General features: G+C 41.8%; 1 protein-coding gene across 1 annotated transcript in view; it reads left to right on the top strand.

Annotated features, from left to right (window-relative positions):
- Positions 1-16,762, top strand: part of LOC122927196 (potassium channel subfamily T member 2-like) — a 190,012-nt gene that overhangs the window by 98,506 nt on the left and 74,744 nt on the right. The window contains exons 11-14 of the mRNA XM_044278815.1: positions 6,066-6,230; positions 7,819-7,955; positions 12,085-12,148; positions 16,091-16,199. Of these exons, the coding sequence (XP_044134750.1) occupies positions 6,066-6,230; positions 7,819-7,955; positions 12,085-12,148; positions 16,091-16,199 (475 nt within the window). The remainder of the gene's footprint in view (positions 1-6,065; positions 6,231-7,818; positions 7,956-12,084; positions 12,149-16,090; positions 16,200-16,762) is intronic.

The raw sequence follows: 16,762 nt of genomic DNA, 5'->3' as shown, positions 1-16,762 counted from the left end.
TCAACCTACATTTCCCATCATGCCACTGACTTTACAGAGACAGAGGGGACAGAGTCTTCTGAGTCTAACAGCCTTAAGGCAACCAGTGATAGATCAGCGACATAGGACTGCTGTCCCCCAAGTCTCAGTGTATCCTATGTGATACAGCTGCAGCCTGCCTGCTCTGCCTCCTGCTTGTGATAGGTTTCCCTGTCTGTCAGCTCTTAGAAGCATAAGGCAAAGCAGTGTGAAGCAGCACAGTAACTTAGGTAGTTAGAGTCAGGGTAATTGTAGAACTTTGCAGCTTATCATTGTATGGGCTCACCTATTATATCTCTGAATTCCAGCTCTCTTCGATCAAGTTACACATTTTTGTGCAAATGGGGTTTGCTCCAAAGTTTGAACATTTTTATCCGTAAAGCAGGCATCAATCCATTGATGAATTCTGTGGATAGAGTTACTGGGAGTCTGTGAGCAGTTTTGCCCATGCTAAACTGCTTACAGCCCGGGGAGCAGTTCAAACATACTGTAGTTACAGACAGGAGTAGTGTAAATATGAAATTTTGTTCTGCCAGATTCTGCTCCTGTAAGTGCCCAGGAGGCGTAGCTTCACTGCTGTGTGTAGTGAACTGCTGCACAACCCCTCCCCTCTGCTCTGACTGACATCTGTAGCATCCATCCAAAAGATCACTTCAGCCGCCACTGGGGAGGGGTTGTGAGGTTTTTGATCAATGCATAGATCAAATCCACACTGAAGCCCTGCCTGCTGGACACTTGTAGGAGCAGAACTTGGCAGAATAAAACTTTTAATCACCTCCCTGAACCGCTGCTCCGATCCTCCCCACCTATGTTTTTGCTGATGCAATGACATGCTGGTATACCACACGTGACTGCTGCAGCCAGCCACTGGCCTCAACAGTACATGACACAAGACCAGTAATTGGCTGCAACAGACACGTGCAGTATATAGGGATATCACCACTGCAGTCAGATAAACAAAGGCTGGCGTGAGGATGGAGCTCGAAAGTTTGCGATAGTGAGGGTACATTTTTTAATTACCCTAATACCATTCCTGCCTTAAACACAACCACTTTAAGTGATACAATTCTGGTTGCTTGCAGCCACCACTAGGGGATCTGAGGAGCTTACGGCACACTGTGTTATTATTGATTTCAATGTAAGCTCCTAACTCCCCCTAGTGGTGGCTGAAGGCAGCCAGAATTGTATCATTTACCTTTTTCTACTCAGAATTCACAAACTTATTACAATAGAATAAAAAAATAAATGGTGTCCATGTAACTCTCATACACAGAATAAACTGTAGGCACGGAAACAAAGCAGGAAATAAAACCGATTATTCAGACTCCTCACTATTGTCCTTGAGGCTTTCCGCTAGTCACACCGGCTCTCATGCCTCTAATTCCCGTTACTATTGTATTATGTTATGATGAGGATGACAGTGCCCAACATCTGCAGATCAGACAACGTGCTGCAGCGACATGTCCCTGGAATCCAATTTGAAGAGACGCTCCGCTGTTTAACACCGTGTTTTCACATTGAGTAACTTTAGAAATACTTTTGTTTTAATGATTATGCCTTATGCTCTTGTAGTACTCAAATGATCATACAATATTTTGCCAACCTCCTATTCCCCTGCTGTTCCCCGCCACGTAAGCTTCTCCACAGATCATGCCCCGCCGTGGTGCATGTATAAACGGCTAAGGTAAACTACATCTCCAGCAGATGCAGAGGAACACTGTATCAGGGCACCTAAAGGTAACATAAGGGTGGCCTATAGGGGACCCCTATATTAGCCAAGTTCTGTGTAGGCTTTGACATGAGCCATAACCTCTGCAGGGTCATTTCAGAACATTTTTCAACCTTATCAATGAATCTGTAAGGCCTCGTTCACACTTCAGTGTTTGGTCAGTGATTTCCATCAGTGATTTGTGAGCCAAAACCAGAAGTGGAGCCTCCACAGACATGAGGTAGAAGGGAAAGATCTGCTCCTGTTCTGTGTTTAGAGTTGCACCTGGTTTTGGCTCACAAATCACTGATGGAAATCACTGACCAAACACTGAAGTGTGAACGAGGCCTAACTCTCTATGGTTTCCTCACTACTGCCCTCCTTATTTTTATGGTAGCCTGATAAGCAGCTGTGTCATAGGATATAATCACTACCGGGTAATTTCAAAACATCATCCAACCTGATCAATGAATCTGTCACTCTTTATGGCTTCCTCTCTACTGCCCTTCTTGTGCCCTCCTTATTTTTTTGGTAGCCTGCTCACTCTTTGTGGGCTTCCTTGTGCCCTCTTCACTTCTGTGGTAGTCCGCTCTAGACAGATAGACAGCGTCAGTAGGATTTGGCATGGACTGTTCCCACTATGGGGTAATTTCTGCACATCTTCCAACCTGATCAATGAATCTGTCACTCTTTCTGGCTTCCTCTCTAGTGCCCTTCTCGTGCCCTCCTTATTTTTATGGTAGCCTGCTCTAGACATGATTTTCCATGGCCTGTTACCTGTACAGGGTGATTTTCCAACCTTACCAATGAATCTGTAACAGTTTGGGCTTCCTCACTGGTGCCCTCCTCTCATTTAGCCTGCTCTAAGTAGATAAACAGCCATGGCATATTTTATACTTTAGGTAATGATTGACTTAAATCGGTTGTCTCAAGATTTACACTTATCCCTATGCATCCAGGGGGGTCTTGTGTATTTTCCGTTTGTATGAACGATGTGGTGATCAACCAACTCTATGGGACTGCCAAAGAGGACAGCACCAGTCAATCTTCAGCAGTCCTGTAGACTTTCAGTGGAGAACATGCTCAACCTCCCCTCCATTCATATGAGCAGACAGAGGACCCCCGTCTCGTGATTGGTGGGGACACTTATCCTCTGTCCCAGGATAGGGGATACATTTAAATCTTGGGACAACCCCTTTAACTGTAATCAGTGACTTGGAAATGTTCTGATATCCACCCTCTGACTGGTACTTTGTAGTCGTTGCAGAGTTTTTGGAATGTTTTGGAGTTGTTTTCACCTGGAAGCTGATTTACATTGAACAAAAATATAAATGCAACCCTTTTGGTTTTGCTCCCATTTTGCATGAGCTGAACTCAAAGATCTGAAACATTTTCTACATACACAAAATACCATTACTCTCAAATATTGTTCACAAAGCTGTCTAAATCTGTGTTAGTGAGCACTTCTTTGCTGAGATAATCCATCCCACCTCACAGGTGTGGCATATCAAGGTGCTGATTAGACATCATGAATATTGCACAGGTGTGCCTTAGACTGCCCACAATAACAGGCCACTCTGAAATGTGCACAGTTTTGCCTTACTGGGGGGTGGTCAGAAAACCAGTCAGTATCTGGTGTGGCCACCATTTGCCTCATGCAGTGCAACACATCTCCGTCACATAGAGTTGATCAGGGTGTTGATTGTGGCCTGTGGAATGTTGGTTCTCGTCAATAGCTGTGCGAAGTATACACGCTGTCGTATACGCCGATCCAGAGCATCCCAAACATACTCAATGGGGGACATGTTCGGTGAGTATGCTGGCCATCCAAGAACTGGGATGTTTTAAGCTTCCAGGAATTGTGTACAGATCCTTGCAATATGGGGCCGTGCATTATCATGCTGCAACATGAGGTGATGGTCGTGGATGAAAGGTACAACAATGGGCCTCAGGATCTCATCACGGTATCTCTGTGCATTCAAAATGCCATCAATAAAATGCACCTGCGTTCGTTGTTCATACCATACTCCTGCCCATACCATAACCCACCGCCACCATGGGACACTTCATCCACAACGTTGATGCCAGCAAACCGCTCACCCACACAACGCCACACACACTGTCTGCCATCTGCCCTGAAGAGTGAAAAACGGGACTCATCCGTGAACAGAACACCTCTCCAATGTGCCAGACGCCATCGAATGTGAGCATTTGCCCACTCAAGTTGGTTACGACGACAAACTGCAGTCAGTTCCAGACCCTGATGAGGACGACGAGCATGCAGATGAGCATCCCTGAGACGGTTCCTGAAAGTTTGTGCAGAAATTCTTTGGTTATGCAAACCGATTGCTGTTCGGGTGGCTGGTCTCAGACAATCATGGAGGTGAACATGCTGGATGTGGAGGTCCTGGGCTGGTGTGGTTACACATGGTCTGCGGTTGTGAGGCTGATTGGATGTACTGCCAAATTCTCTGAAACACCTTTGGAGACGGCTTATGGTAGAGAAATGAACATTCATTGCACGGGCAACAGCTCTGGTAGACATTCCTGCAGTCAGCATGCCAAACGTTGTGACATCTGTGGCATTGTGCTGTGTGAACAAACTGCACATTTCAGAGTGGCCTTTTATTGTGGGCAGTCTAAGGCACACCTGTGCAATATTCATGCTGTCTAATCAGCACCTTGATATGCCACACCTGTGAGGTGGGATGGATTATCGCGGCAAAGGCAAAGTGCTCACTAAGGCCTATTTCACACTTGCGTTGTCCGGATCCGGCGTGTACTCCACTTGCCGGAATTACACGCCGGATCCGGAAAAACGCAAGTGAACTGAAAGCATTTGAAGACGGATCCGTCTTCAAAATGCGTTCAGTGTTACTATGGCACCCAGGACGCTATTAAAGTCCTGGTTGCCATAGTAGTAGTGGGAGCGGGGGAGCAGTATACGTGCGGCTCCCGGGGCGCTCCAGAGTGACGTCAGAGCGCCCCATGCGCATGGATGACGTGCCATGCGATCACGTCATCCATGCGCGTGGGGCGCCCTGACGTCACTCTGGAGCGCCCCGGGAGCCGCACGGACGGTAAGTATACTGCTCCCCCGCTCCCCACTACACTTTACCATGGCTGCCAGGACTTTAGCATCCCGGCAGCCATGGTAACCATTCAGAAAAAGCTAAACGTCGTATCCGGCAATGCGCCGAAACGATGTTTAGCTTAAGGCCGGATCCGGATCAATGCCTTTCAATGGGCATTCATTCCGGATCCGGCCTTGCGGCAAGTGTTCAGGATTTTTGGCCGGAGCAAAAAGCGCAGCATGCTGCGGTATTTTCTCTGGCCAAAAAACGTTCCGGTCCGGAACTGAAGACATCCTGATGCATCCTGAACGGATTTCTCTCCATTCAGAATGCATTAGGATAAAACTGATCAGGATTCTTCCGGCATAGAGCCCCGACGACGGAACTCTATGCCGGAAGAAAAGAACGCAAGTGTGAAAGAGCCCTAACACAGATTTATATATCACAAAAACATTGCACCAAATGGATATACCACTGACTATACTGGCTAGTTATACAAGTAGATATTAAAAGCTGAGACTTTTGCCAATATATTCCTGCCAATATATTCCATGCCAAATAGAGGTAGCGTAGTGGTAGGACCCCTTGCCATGCTGAGGACCGTGACGTGGTGCATGATGGGCTCCGATATCTTCCTGACAGGAATATATTGGCAAAAGTCTCAGCTTTTAATATCTACTTGTATGACTAGCTAGTATAGTCAGTGGTATATCCGTTTGGTGCAATGTTTTTGTGATATATGATTGTATTTTCATCTGCACAATGCCTTGTTGTGTATGGGATGCCTTTGTGGTGCATACATTGTATGCATTTTTTGCTGGGGATAGTCGCCTGCTGCGGTCCACATGCGGTGGGACTGCTCCCCCAATGTAAAACACGCTACAGTGTTCGGGGTTTGAACAGTTCCTCCATATTTGCCACAATATTTTTGTGGTTTTGTCTAACACAGATTTAGACAGATTTGTGAACAATATTTGAGAGTAATGGGTCTTTTGTGTATGTAGAAAATGCTTCAGATCTTTGAGTTCAGCTCATACAAAATGGGAGCAAAACCGAAAGTGCTGCGTTTATATTTTTGTTCAGTGTATAAGATGCTGGATCTTTGAAAATCCTGGGAGGTGGGAGGAGAGGGGTAAATACTTTTTTTCCCCACCAGTCCTGTAGACTTATGCTTACAAGCAGCATGAAGCTTCTGGCAGTGGAGCTTAATGTTATAAGGCTACTGACACTGATGTCCTTAATGCGACCATGTGGATCTGTTTCAGTTTGAGCAGCTTGTGTTCCTCTGGATGGAGAGACAGAAGTCCGGAGGCAATTACAGCCGATACCGTGCACAGACGGAGAAACATGTGGTGCTGTGTGTCAGCTCCCTAAAAATAGATCTTCTCATGGATTTCCTGAATGAATTCTACGCACATCCCCGACTACAGGTGAGGAAAAAGAAAGCAGCGAGGGTGGGAAGAAAAATCTGCATGTTAATTCAAGAACCAGTGGGCTAGAGTTACCTAAAAACTTCTCAAAATCAAATGTAATCTGGAACTTTTTGGAACCAGGATTGGCAGTTCCAAAAAACATTATAAACCATGTTGAAGGACTTATTTTTGATGGCCTGTCCTTAGGTGGGTTGTGATGTCCAGGACCGCCAAGTCAGCACAATAAAGGGGCAACAGGGCCCCTGCAAGTGTCCCGGTCCTTTTATTGTTTGCACAGGCAGAGCCCCATACACACAGTTGTGGCCATGCCTGGTACTCCAAACCATTAAATAGCCTGGTCCTTTTATTGTTTACACAGGCAGATCCCCATACTTACAGTTGTGGCCATGCCTGGTACTCCAAACCAGTAAATAGCCTGGCCCTTTTATTGTTTACACAGGCAGATCACCATACTTACACTTGTGGCCATGCCTGGTACTGCAACTCAGTCCTATTCATTTGATGCAGCACCAGGTATGGATATCCATATGGACGAACCACTGTACCTGTGCATGTATGTCCAGGACCCCCCAGTCAGCACAATGAAGGCACAATCCCAGCCCTTTTATTGTTTACACAGGCAGATCCCCATACTTACAGTTGTGGCCATGCTTGGTACTGCAACTCAGTCCTATTCATTTGATGCAGCACCAGGTATCGATATCCGTATGGACAAGCCACTGTACCTGTGCATGTATGTCCAGGACCCCCCAGTCAGCACAATGAAGGCACAATCCCAGCCCTTTTATTGTTTACACAGGCAGAGCCCCATACATACAGTTGTGGCCATGCCTGGTACTGCAATTCAGTCCTATTCACTTGATGCAGTACCAGGCATGGATTACCATATTGATGAGCCACTGTACCTGTGCATGTATGTCCAGGAACCCCAGTCAGCACAATAAAGGGGCAATAGGTCCCCTGCAAGTGTCCCGGTCCTTTTATTGTTTGCACAGGCAGAGCCCCATACATACAGTTGTGGCCATGCCTGGTATTCCAAACTAGTAAGTATCCCGGTCCTTTTAATGTTTACACAGGCAGATCCCCATACACACAGTTGTGGCCATGCCTGGTACTGTAACTCAGTCTTATTCAGTTGATGCAGTACCAGGCATGGATATTTGTATGGAAAGAGCCACTGTACTTGTACAAATTAAGAAGTAGATGTGTCGCTACCCTGATCGGCAGAGTTCCTGCGGGTAGGACCCCCACCAATCATAAGTTGTATGGGATTTAAAAAACATGCCTTTTTTTTATTATTTTTTTTACAAAAAAACAGCGCCACACCTGTGCATGGATTGTGTCTGGTATTACATCTCAGCACTGATAAAGTAAATACGAGGTGACCTGCAATACCATAAATAACCTGTGGACAGGTGTGGTGCTGTTTTGCGGAAAAAATATAGCAAAATAGATTTGGATGACACCTTTAAGCCATCAATGTAAAAATCCAACTGTCTACTTCTGGCAAGATGATCATTAAAAACACATTGATGAATGCATAATTTATATCTCCTCCATTATCCAAAATGTTCTGTCTGTACAGGATCATTATGTCGTTCTCCTGTGTCCTACTGAAATGGATCTTCCGGTAAGAAGAGTCTTACAGATCCCCCTGTGGTCCCAACGAGTCATCTATCTGCAGGGCTCGGCGCTGAAGGATCAAGATCTCATGAGAGCCAAGTACGTTGTTCTCGAGTCTTAAGGAACATTGCTCCCCTGTTAGGACTCATCATCTTCTAGCAGATTTCCCTAATTATAACTACTGGAGATTACTATCAGATCTCACCAGGAGGTCTTTGGATTTCTCAAAGACCTCTGTGGGTGAAGGTGCATCGCACAATTCTGCGATGAATCATTTCTTTATTATTTGGACCCCAGTTTTACTGATACAATGCTCCAAATTCTCAGCATTGATATAGGGTTAAATGATAGAATTCTGTCTGCCTTCAGCCACCACTAGGGGGAGCAAGTAGGCTTGCTGCATACAATTTAAACATTAAAGATGTCCGAGATTTTGATGCTGATGGCTTATCCTCAGGATAGGCCATCATTACCAGATCGGTGAGGGGTCCGACTCCTGGCACCCCTGAGATCAGGCATAGTCTTCCTAGACCAGTGACGTCACACGCATTGGTCACATGGCCTAGGTGTAGCTTAGTTACATTCAAGTTTATGGATCTGGGCTGAAATACAGTCAGGTCCATAAATATTGGGACATCGACACAATTCTAACATTTTTGGCTCTATACACCACCACAATGGATTTAAAATGAAACAAACGAGATGTGCTTTACCTGCAGACTGTCAGCTTTAATTTGAGGGTATTTACATCCAAATCAGGTGAACGGTGCAGGAATTACAACAGTTTGCATATGTGCCTCCCACTTGTTAACCTCCCTGGCGGTATTCCCGAGCGTGAGTCCGGGTTAATTTTCTCTGCCAGGAGCAGTAACCCCGAGTCACGCTCGGGGTAACATTGCAGAGCTGTCATCTGACTTCCTGGTTCCGTTCCCTGCGAGCTGCAGCGGTGCGGGGGAGCGGAACTGGGCGGGAAATTCAAAAGTGTAAACATAAAAGAGGTGATACATTGTAATCTGAGAGGATTACTCTGTATCACCTCAGATCTGACACTTGATCGCTGTGCAGTGCCCCTTGCCTGCCATTTTACTGTCATTTGTGAACATAAAATATTTATAACATGGCATCAAAAAAAGCACCACTTTTAATACAAAATTCCTGACATATCGTATTTATACCGCCAGGTTGGTTAAGGAACCAAAAGTAATGGGACATAATAATAATCATAAATCAAACTTTCACTTTTTAATACTTGGTTGCAAATCCTTTGCAGTCAATTACAGCCTGAAGTCTGGAACGAACAGACATCACCAGACGCTGGGTTTCATCCCTGGTGATGCTCTGCCAGGCCTCTACTGCAACTGTCTTCAGTTCCTGCTTGTTCTTGGGGCATTTTCCCTTCAGTTTTGTCTTCAGCAAGTGAAATGCATGCTCAATGGGATTCAGCTCAGGTGATTGACTTGGCCATTGCATAACATTCCACTTCTTTCCCTTAAAAAACTCTTTGGTTGCTTTTGCAGTATGCTTTGGGTCATTGTCCATCTGCACTGTGAAGCGCCGTCCAATGAGTTCTGAAGCATTTGGCTGAATATGAGCAGATAATATTGCCCGAAACACTTCAGAATTCATCCTGCTGCTTTTGTCAGCAGTCACATCACCAATAAATACAAGAGAACCAGTTCCATTGGCAGCCATACATGCCCACGCCATGACACTACCACCACCGTGCTTTACTGATGAGGTGGTATGCTTAGGATCATGAGCAGTTCCTTTCCTTCTCCATACTCTTCTCTTCCCATCACCCTGGTACAAGTTGATCTTGGTCTCATCTGTCCATAGGATGTTGTTCCAGAACTGTGAAGGCTTTTTTAGATGTCGTTTGGCAAACTCTAATCTGGCCTTCCTGTTTTTGAGGCTCACCAATAGTTTACATCTTGTGGTGAACCCTCTGTATTCACTCTGGTGAAGTCTTCTCTTGATTGTTGACTTTGACACACATAAGCCTACCTCCTGGAGAGTGTTCCTGATCTGGCCAACTGTTGTGAAGGGTGCTTTCTTCACCAAGGAAAGAATTCTTCGGTCATCCACCACAGTTGTTTTTCGTGGTCTTCCGGGTCTTTTGGTGTTGCTGAGCTCACCGGTGTGCTCCTTCTTTTTAAGAATGTTCCAAACAGTTGTTTTGGCCGCACCTAATGTTTTTGCTATCTCTCTGATGGGTTTGTTGTGTTTTTCAGCCTAATGATGGCTTGCTTCACTGATAGTGACAGCTCTTTGGATCTCATCTTGAGAGTTGACAGCAACAGATTCCAAATGCAAATGGCACACTTGAAAGGAGCTCTGGACCTTTTATCTGCTCATTGTAATTGGGATAACGAGGGAATAACACAAACCTGGCCATGGAACAGCTGAGAAGCCAATTGTCCCATTACTTTTGGCCCCTTAACAAGTAGGAGGCACTTATGCAAACTGTTGTAATTCCTGCACCGTTTACCTGATTTGGATGTAAATACCCTCAAATTAAAGCTGACAGTCTGCAGGTAAAGCACATCTTGTTCGCTTCATTTCAAATCTATTGTGGTGGTGTATAGAGCCCAAAATGTTACAATTGTGTCGATGTCCCAATATTTATGGACCTAACTGTACCAAGCACACACACTATACAATGTACAGAGCTGTGCTTGGTAAGCTGTGAGGAGGTCGCACTACTCACCAATGCGCCTCGGACTCTTTAAACAGCTGATCAGTGGGGGTATTGGGTATCGGATTCCCACCAATCTGATATTGATGACCTTTAGGATAGGGTTTCAATATTTACTGTAACTCCTTAAAAACAACTCTTTGGTGTTAAAACAGAATGCAGTAAGTAGAGCTCCCCCTAGTGGTGACTACATAGAGCCAGAATTTCTTTCATATATCACTAGGTCTCAAAAAAGCTTAAAGGACCCAATATGGGTACGGTATGTTAACTAAACAAACAAAAAAGCCGCAGGGGCTCACTACCAGACTTGACCCAGAACTCCTATTATTTATATTGTAAAAAGTAACTTTTATTAATATATATTAAACGCGCTATGAGCCAAAAAAGAAGTGTTTTAAAATAAACTGTTCCCTGAGACCAGTGCGTGATTAGTGTGTTTTGTTTTTCAGTGGTGGAGACGTGCACTCTCTCCACCACTTCACATTAGCAGCCACAGCCCTGCAGGCTAGGCCAGTTACATCACTGACTCACATGACACGCTCGGGTTAATATCCTGATGCTAACTGGCTGGCTGATAGACTAACTGACACACGGGACCAGGTATACAGCGAATTAAAAACTAAAGCTGCCCCCTGACATGTTTCTCCAGATCACTGGCTTCTTCAGGGGTTTTAGGGCATCTTCAGGGGTATTCGGGCAACTCTGCCCAAAAACCCCTGAAGAAGCCAGTGATCTGGAAAAACATCTTGGGGGACAGCTTTAGTTTTTAGTTTTTAATTCGCTGTATACCTGGTCCCGTGTGTCAGTTTGTCAATGTCTATCAGCCAGTTTGTTAACAATATAAAAGAACTTCTGGGTCAAGTCTGGTGGTGAGCCCCGGCGAATTTTTTGTTTGTTTATAGCACTAGGTCTCCCACCTCAGAGACCATCCTATCTCCAAAATGGGTCCCCAAAAGTGAAGGAGAGTTAGCCTGCTTGGCTATTTTAGGAAGTCCCATAGAAATGAATGGAGAGTGCACTGAGCAAGCGCGGCCATCACTCCATTAACTTCTATGGGACTGCCAAAGATAGCTGAGCCAGTGCTTGAGTATTTGAAATTAATGGAGGGTGGCCACACATGCATGGCTGCTCTTCGATTCCTTCAGAGGTCCCATTCTGGAGATTTGGGACCTGCACCTATCAGACATTGGCGGCATACCTTAGCCATACTGTATGCACCAGTGTCTAAGATGAGACAACCCCTTTAACTCTGTGGCTGTATAAAGGGAAGCAGGGGCACCTGGAGCCCTGAATGAGCTTGTTTGTGCATAAGATGGTCTACTGGTAGGGAAGCTATATCTGCTGATTGAAAGAGAAGAGCCTGTTTACCCTTCTGAGGGCTCGTCAGTGCAGAACTAACCAGCTTCCACTTCTGGTCACTAATCCTCTGTATTTATAACCTATGTGACTTCCAGCCAGCTAACTAACATACACTCCTCTTATTTTTCTCCTGCTTCCTTCTCCCACCTTGTTCTCTACCCTGTGCTTCTATAGAATTGATGACGCAGAAGCCTGCTTCATTCTCAGCAATCGCTTTGAAACCGACCGCATCGCAGCTGTACGTTTATAAGGGGAAAAAGGGGAGAATTACTGCTATGTTCTTAATAAATGGGTTTCTGACAATTACTCATCCTAGGGGCCACCAGCAGGGGAAGTTGTAATGTGTCCATTATAGAGTAAAGGAAGTACACCATCTATTATGCCGGTATTATATTAGTTATATTCTTGTACATAGGAGGCAGTATTATAGTAGTTATATTCTTGTACATAGGAGCAGTATTATAGTAGTTAGATTCTTGTACATATGGGCAGTATTATAGTAGTTATATTTTTGTACAAAGGAGCAGTATTATAGCAGTTATATTATGTTACATAGGAGGCAGTATTATAGTAGTTATATTCATGAACATAGGAGCAGCATTATAGTAGTTATATTCTTGTACATAGGAGCAGTATTATAGTAGTTATATTCTTGTACATAGGAGCAGCATTATAGTAGTTATATTCTTGTACATAGGAGGCAGTATTATAGTAGTTATATTCTTGTACTGAGGAGCAGTATTATAGTAGTTATATTCTTGTACATAGGTGCAGTATTATAGTTATATTCTAGTATATAGGAGGCAGTATTATAGTACTTATTTTCTTGTACATAGGAGGCAGTGTTATAGTAGTTATATTCTTGTACATAGGAGGCAGTATTATAGTAGTTATATTCTTGTACATAGGAGCAGTATTATAGTAGTTATATTCTTGTACATAGGGGGCAGTATTATAGTAGTTATATTCTTGTTCATTGGGGGCAGTATTATAGTAGTTATATTCTTGTACATAGGAGGCAAGTATTATAGTAGTTATATTCTTGTACATAGGAGCAGTATTATAGTAGTTATATTCATTGTACATAGGAGCAGTATTATAGTAGTTATATTCTGTACATAGGAGCAGTATGATAGTAGTTATATTCTTGTACATAGGAGCAGTATTATAGTAGTTATATTCTTGTACATAGGAGCAGTATTATAGTAGTTATATTCTTGTACATAGGAGCAGTATTATAGTAGTTATATTCTTGTACATAGGAGCAGTATTATAGTAGTTATATTCTTGTACATAGGAGCAGTATTATAGTAGTTATATTCTTGTACATAGGAGCAGTATTATAGTAGTTATATTCCTTGTACATAGGAGCAGTATTATAGTAGTTATATTCTTGTACATAGGAGCAGTATTATAGTAGTTATATTCTTGTACATAGGAGCAGTATTATAGTAGTTATATTCTTGTACATAGGAGGCAGTATTATAGTAGTTATATTCTTGTACATAGGAGCAGTATTATAGTAGTTATATCTTGTACATAGGAGGCAGTATTATAGTAGTTATATTCTTGTACATAGGAGCAGTATTATAGTAGTTATATTCTTGTACATAGGAGGCAGTATTATAGTAGTTATATTCTTGTACATAGGAGCAGTATTATAGTAGTTATATTCTTGTACATAGGAGCAGTATTATAGTAGTTATATTCTTGTACATAGGAGGCAGTATTATAGTAGTTATATTCTTGTACATAGGAGGCAGTATTATAGTAGTTATATTCTTGTACATAGGAGCAGTATTATAGTAGTTATATTCTTGTACATAGGAGGCAGTATTATAGTAGTTATATTCTTGTACATAGGAGCAGTATTATAGTAGTTATATTCTTGTACATAGGAGCAGTATTATAGTAGTTATATTCTTGTACATAGGAGCAGTATTATAGTAGTTATATTCTTGTACATAGGAGCAGTATTATAGTAGTTATATTCTTGTACATAGGAGCAGTATTATAGTAGTTATATTCTTGTACATAGGAGGCAGTATTATAGTAGTTATATTCTTGTACATAGGAGCAGTATTATAGCTAGTTATTTCTTGTACATAGGAGCAGTATTATAGTAGTTATATTCTTGTACATAGGAGGCAGTATTATAGTAGTTATATTCTTGTACATAGGAGGCAGTATTATAGTAGTTATATTCTTGTACATAGGAGCAGTATTATAGTAGTTATATTCTTGTACATAGGGCAGTATTATAGTAGTTATATTCTTGTACATAGGAGCAGTATTATAGCTAGTTATATTATGTTACATAGGAGGCAGTATTATAGTAGTTATATTCTGACATAGGAGCAGCATTATAGTAGTTCTATTCTTGTACATAGGAGCAGTATTATAGTAGTTATATTCTTGTACATAGGAGCAGCATTATAGTAGTTATATTCTTGTACATAGGAGGCAGTATTATAGTAGTTATATTCTTGTACATGAGGAGCAGTATTATAGTAGTTATATTCTTGTACATAGGGGCAGTATTATAGTAGTATATTCTAGTACATAGGAGGCAGTATTATAGTACTTATTTCTTGTACATAGGAGGCAGTATTATAGTAGTTATATTCTTGTACATAGGAGGCAGTATTATAGTAGTTATATTCTTGTACATAGGAGCAGTATTATAGTAGTTATATTCTTGTACATAGGAGCAGTATTATAGTAGTTATATTCTTGTACATAGGAGCAGTATTATAGTAGTTATATTCTTGTACATAGGAGCAGTATTATAGTAGTTATATTCTTGTACATAGGAGCAGTATTATAGTAGTTATATTCTGTACATAGGAGGCAGTATTATAGTAGTTATATTCTTGTACATAGGAGGCAGTATTATAGTAGTTATATTCTTGTACATAGGAGCAGTATTATAGTAGTTATATTCTTGTACATAGGAGGCAGTATTATAGTAGTTATATTCTGTACATAGGAGCAGTATTATAGTAGTTATATTCTTGTACATAGGAGCAGTATTATAGTAGTTATATTCTTGTACATAGGAGCAGCATTATAGTAGTTATATTCTTGTACATAGGAGCAGTATTATAGTAGTTATATTCTTGTACACAGGAGCAGTATTATAGCAGTTATATTCTTGTACATAGGAGACAGTATTATAGTAGTTATATTCTTGTACATAGGAGCAGCATTATAGTAGTTATATTCTTGTACATAGGAGGCAGTATTATAGTAGTTATATTCTTGTACATAGGAGCAGTATTATAGTAGTTATATTCTTGTACTGAGGAGCAGTATTATAGTAGTTATATTCTTGTACATAGGAGCAGTATTATAGTAGTTATATTCTTGTACATAGGAGGCAGTATTATAGTAGTTATATTCTTGTACATAGGAGGCAGTATTATAGTAGTTATATCCTTGTACATAGCAGGCAGTATTATAGCAGTTATATTCCCGTACATAGGAGGCAGTATTATAGTAGTTATATTCTTGTACATAGGAGGCAGTATTATAGTAGTTATATTCTTGTACATAGGAGGCAGTATTATAGTAGTTATATTCTAGTACATAGGAGCAGTATTATAGTAGTTATATTCTTGTACATAGGAGGCAGTATTATAGTAGTTATATTCTTGTACATAGGAGCAGTATTATAGTAGTTATATTCTTGTACTGAGGAGCAGTATTATAGTAGTTATATTCTTGTACATATAAGCAGTATTATAGTAGTTATATTCTTGTACATAGGAGCAGCATTATAGTAGTCATATTCCCGTACATAGGAGGCAGTATTATAGTAGTTATATCCTTGTACATAGGAGCAGTATTATAGTAGTTACTGTATATTCTTATGCATGGCAAACATTTATATTTATCAAGCATATTAGTGGTTTGGTTTGAAAAGCCAGAGATGTTCTCAGAGAAGTTACATTCAAAGTTTATTACTCAGCAGGGGGTGATAATGAGCACAGGGACAATACATCCACAATTGAAAACAATATGAAGTCTGTCTCTGTCCTGAGGCATAGCGGGAAGGACAGATTTTTAGCTACAATAATATAATATTGGTAATAATAATTGACACTTTATTACTTTTTGAGCTGAGGAGGTGATTAATCTGTGACAATAATAGCGTGCAATGTTCTCATCTGCTCACTAGGATCACCAGACCATTCTCCGAGCCTGGGCCGTAAAAGATTTTGCTCCTAATTGTCCTCTTTATGTCCAGATACTGAAGCCAGAAAACAAGTTTCATATCAAATTTGCAGGTAATGAATACGTTGTTATTAAGGCTCCAGTGTAATCATTCAAAGAGATTATGAGCATCAATGAGATTTTTATTAGATAATGCACAGTACACACATTATCCATCACACTGAGCATTAGGCTTCCTTTCCACTGAGGCAGGAGATATTATGATTGTATAGTAATGGGAAAAAAAATCTGCAGTACTTTCCTGCAGTGTCCTTTCAAGACATCATTTATTTTTTTTATACTGACCTACAAAGAGTGACTTGTGTCTACCTGATAATGATATGAAAGCAAACTGTAGTTCTTTATTTCGCCTGTGGTGGTGCTGCAGGAGAACTGAACACTTCGTGCCAGCTTCCTCCAAAGATTATTGTCAGGCAGGGTATTCTAGCTTTTCTGCCACCTGATGCAAAAATTGAAATGACGCCCCGTCTAGTGAAATTCTTAATCCAATGCTCAGTTCCCTATGTCGCATAAACTTTAAAGTTGGTGATCTTTTGTTTGAATACCCGTCTACCGTACCATGCCCGTCTACCTATCCTGCTCCTTGCCGTCTGCCCCCACCTTGAAACCTTTACCT

Source organism: Bufo gargarizans, chromosome 2 (assembly GCF_014858855.1).
Source record: "Bufo gargarizans isolate SCDJY-AF-19 chromosome 2, ASM1485885v1, whole genome shotgun sequence".
NCBI classification, from domain to species: Eukaryota; Metazoa; Chordata; class Amphibia; order Anura; family Bufonidae; genus Bufo; species Bufo gargarizans.
This window is presented reverse-complemented; position numbering and strand designations above follow the sequence as displayed.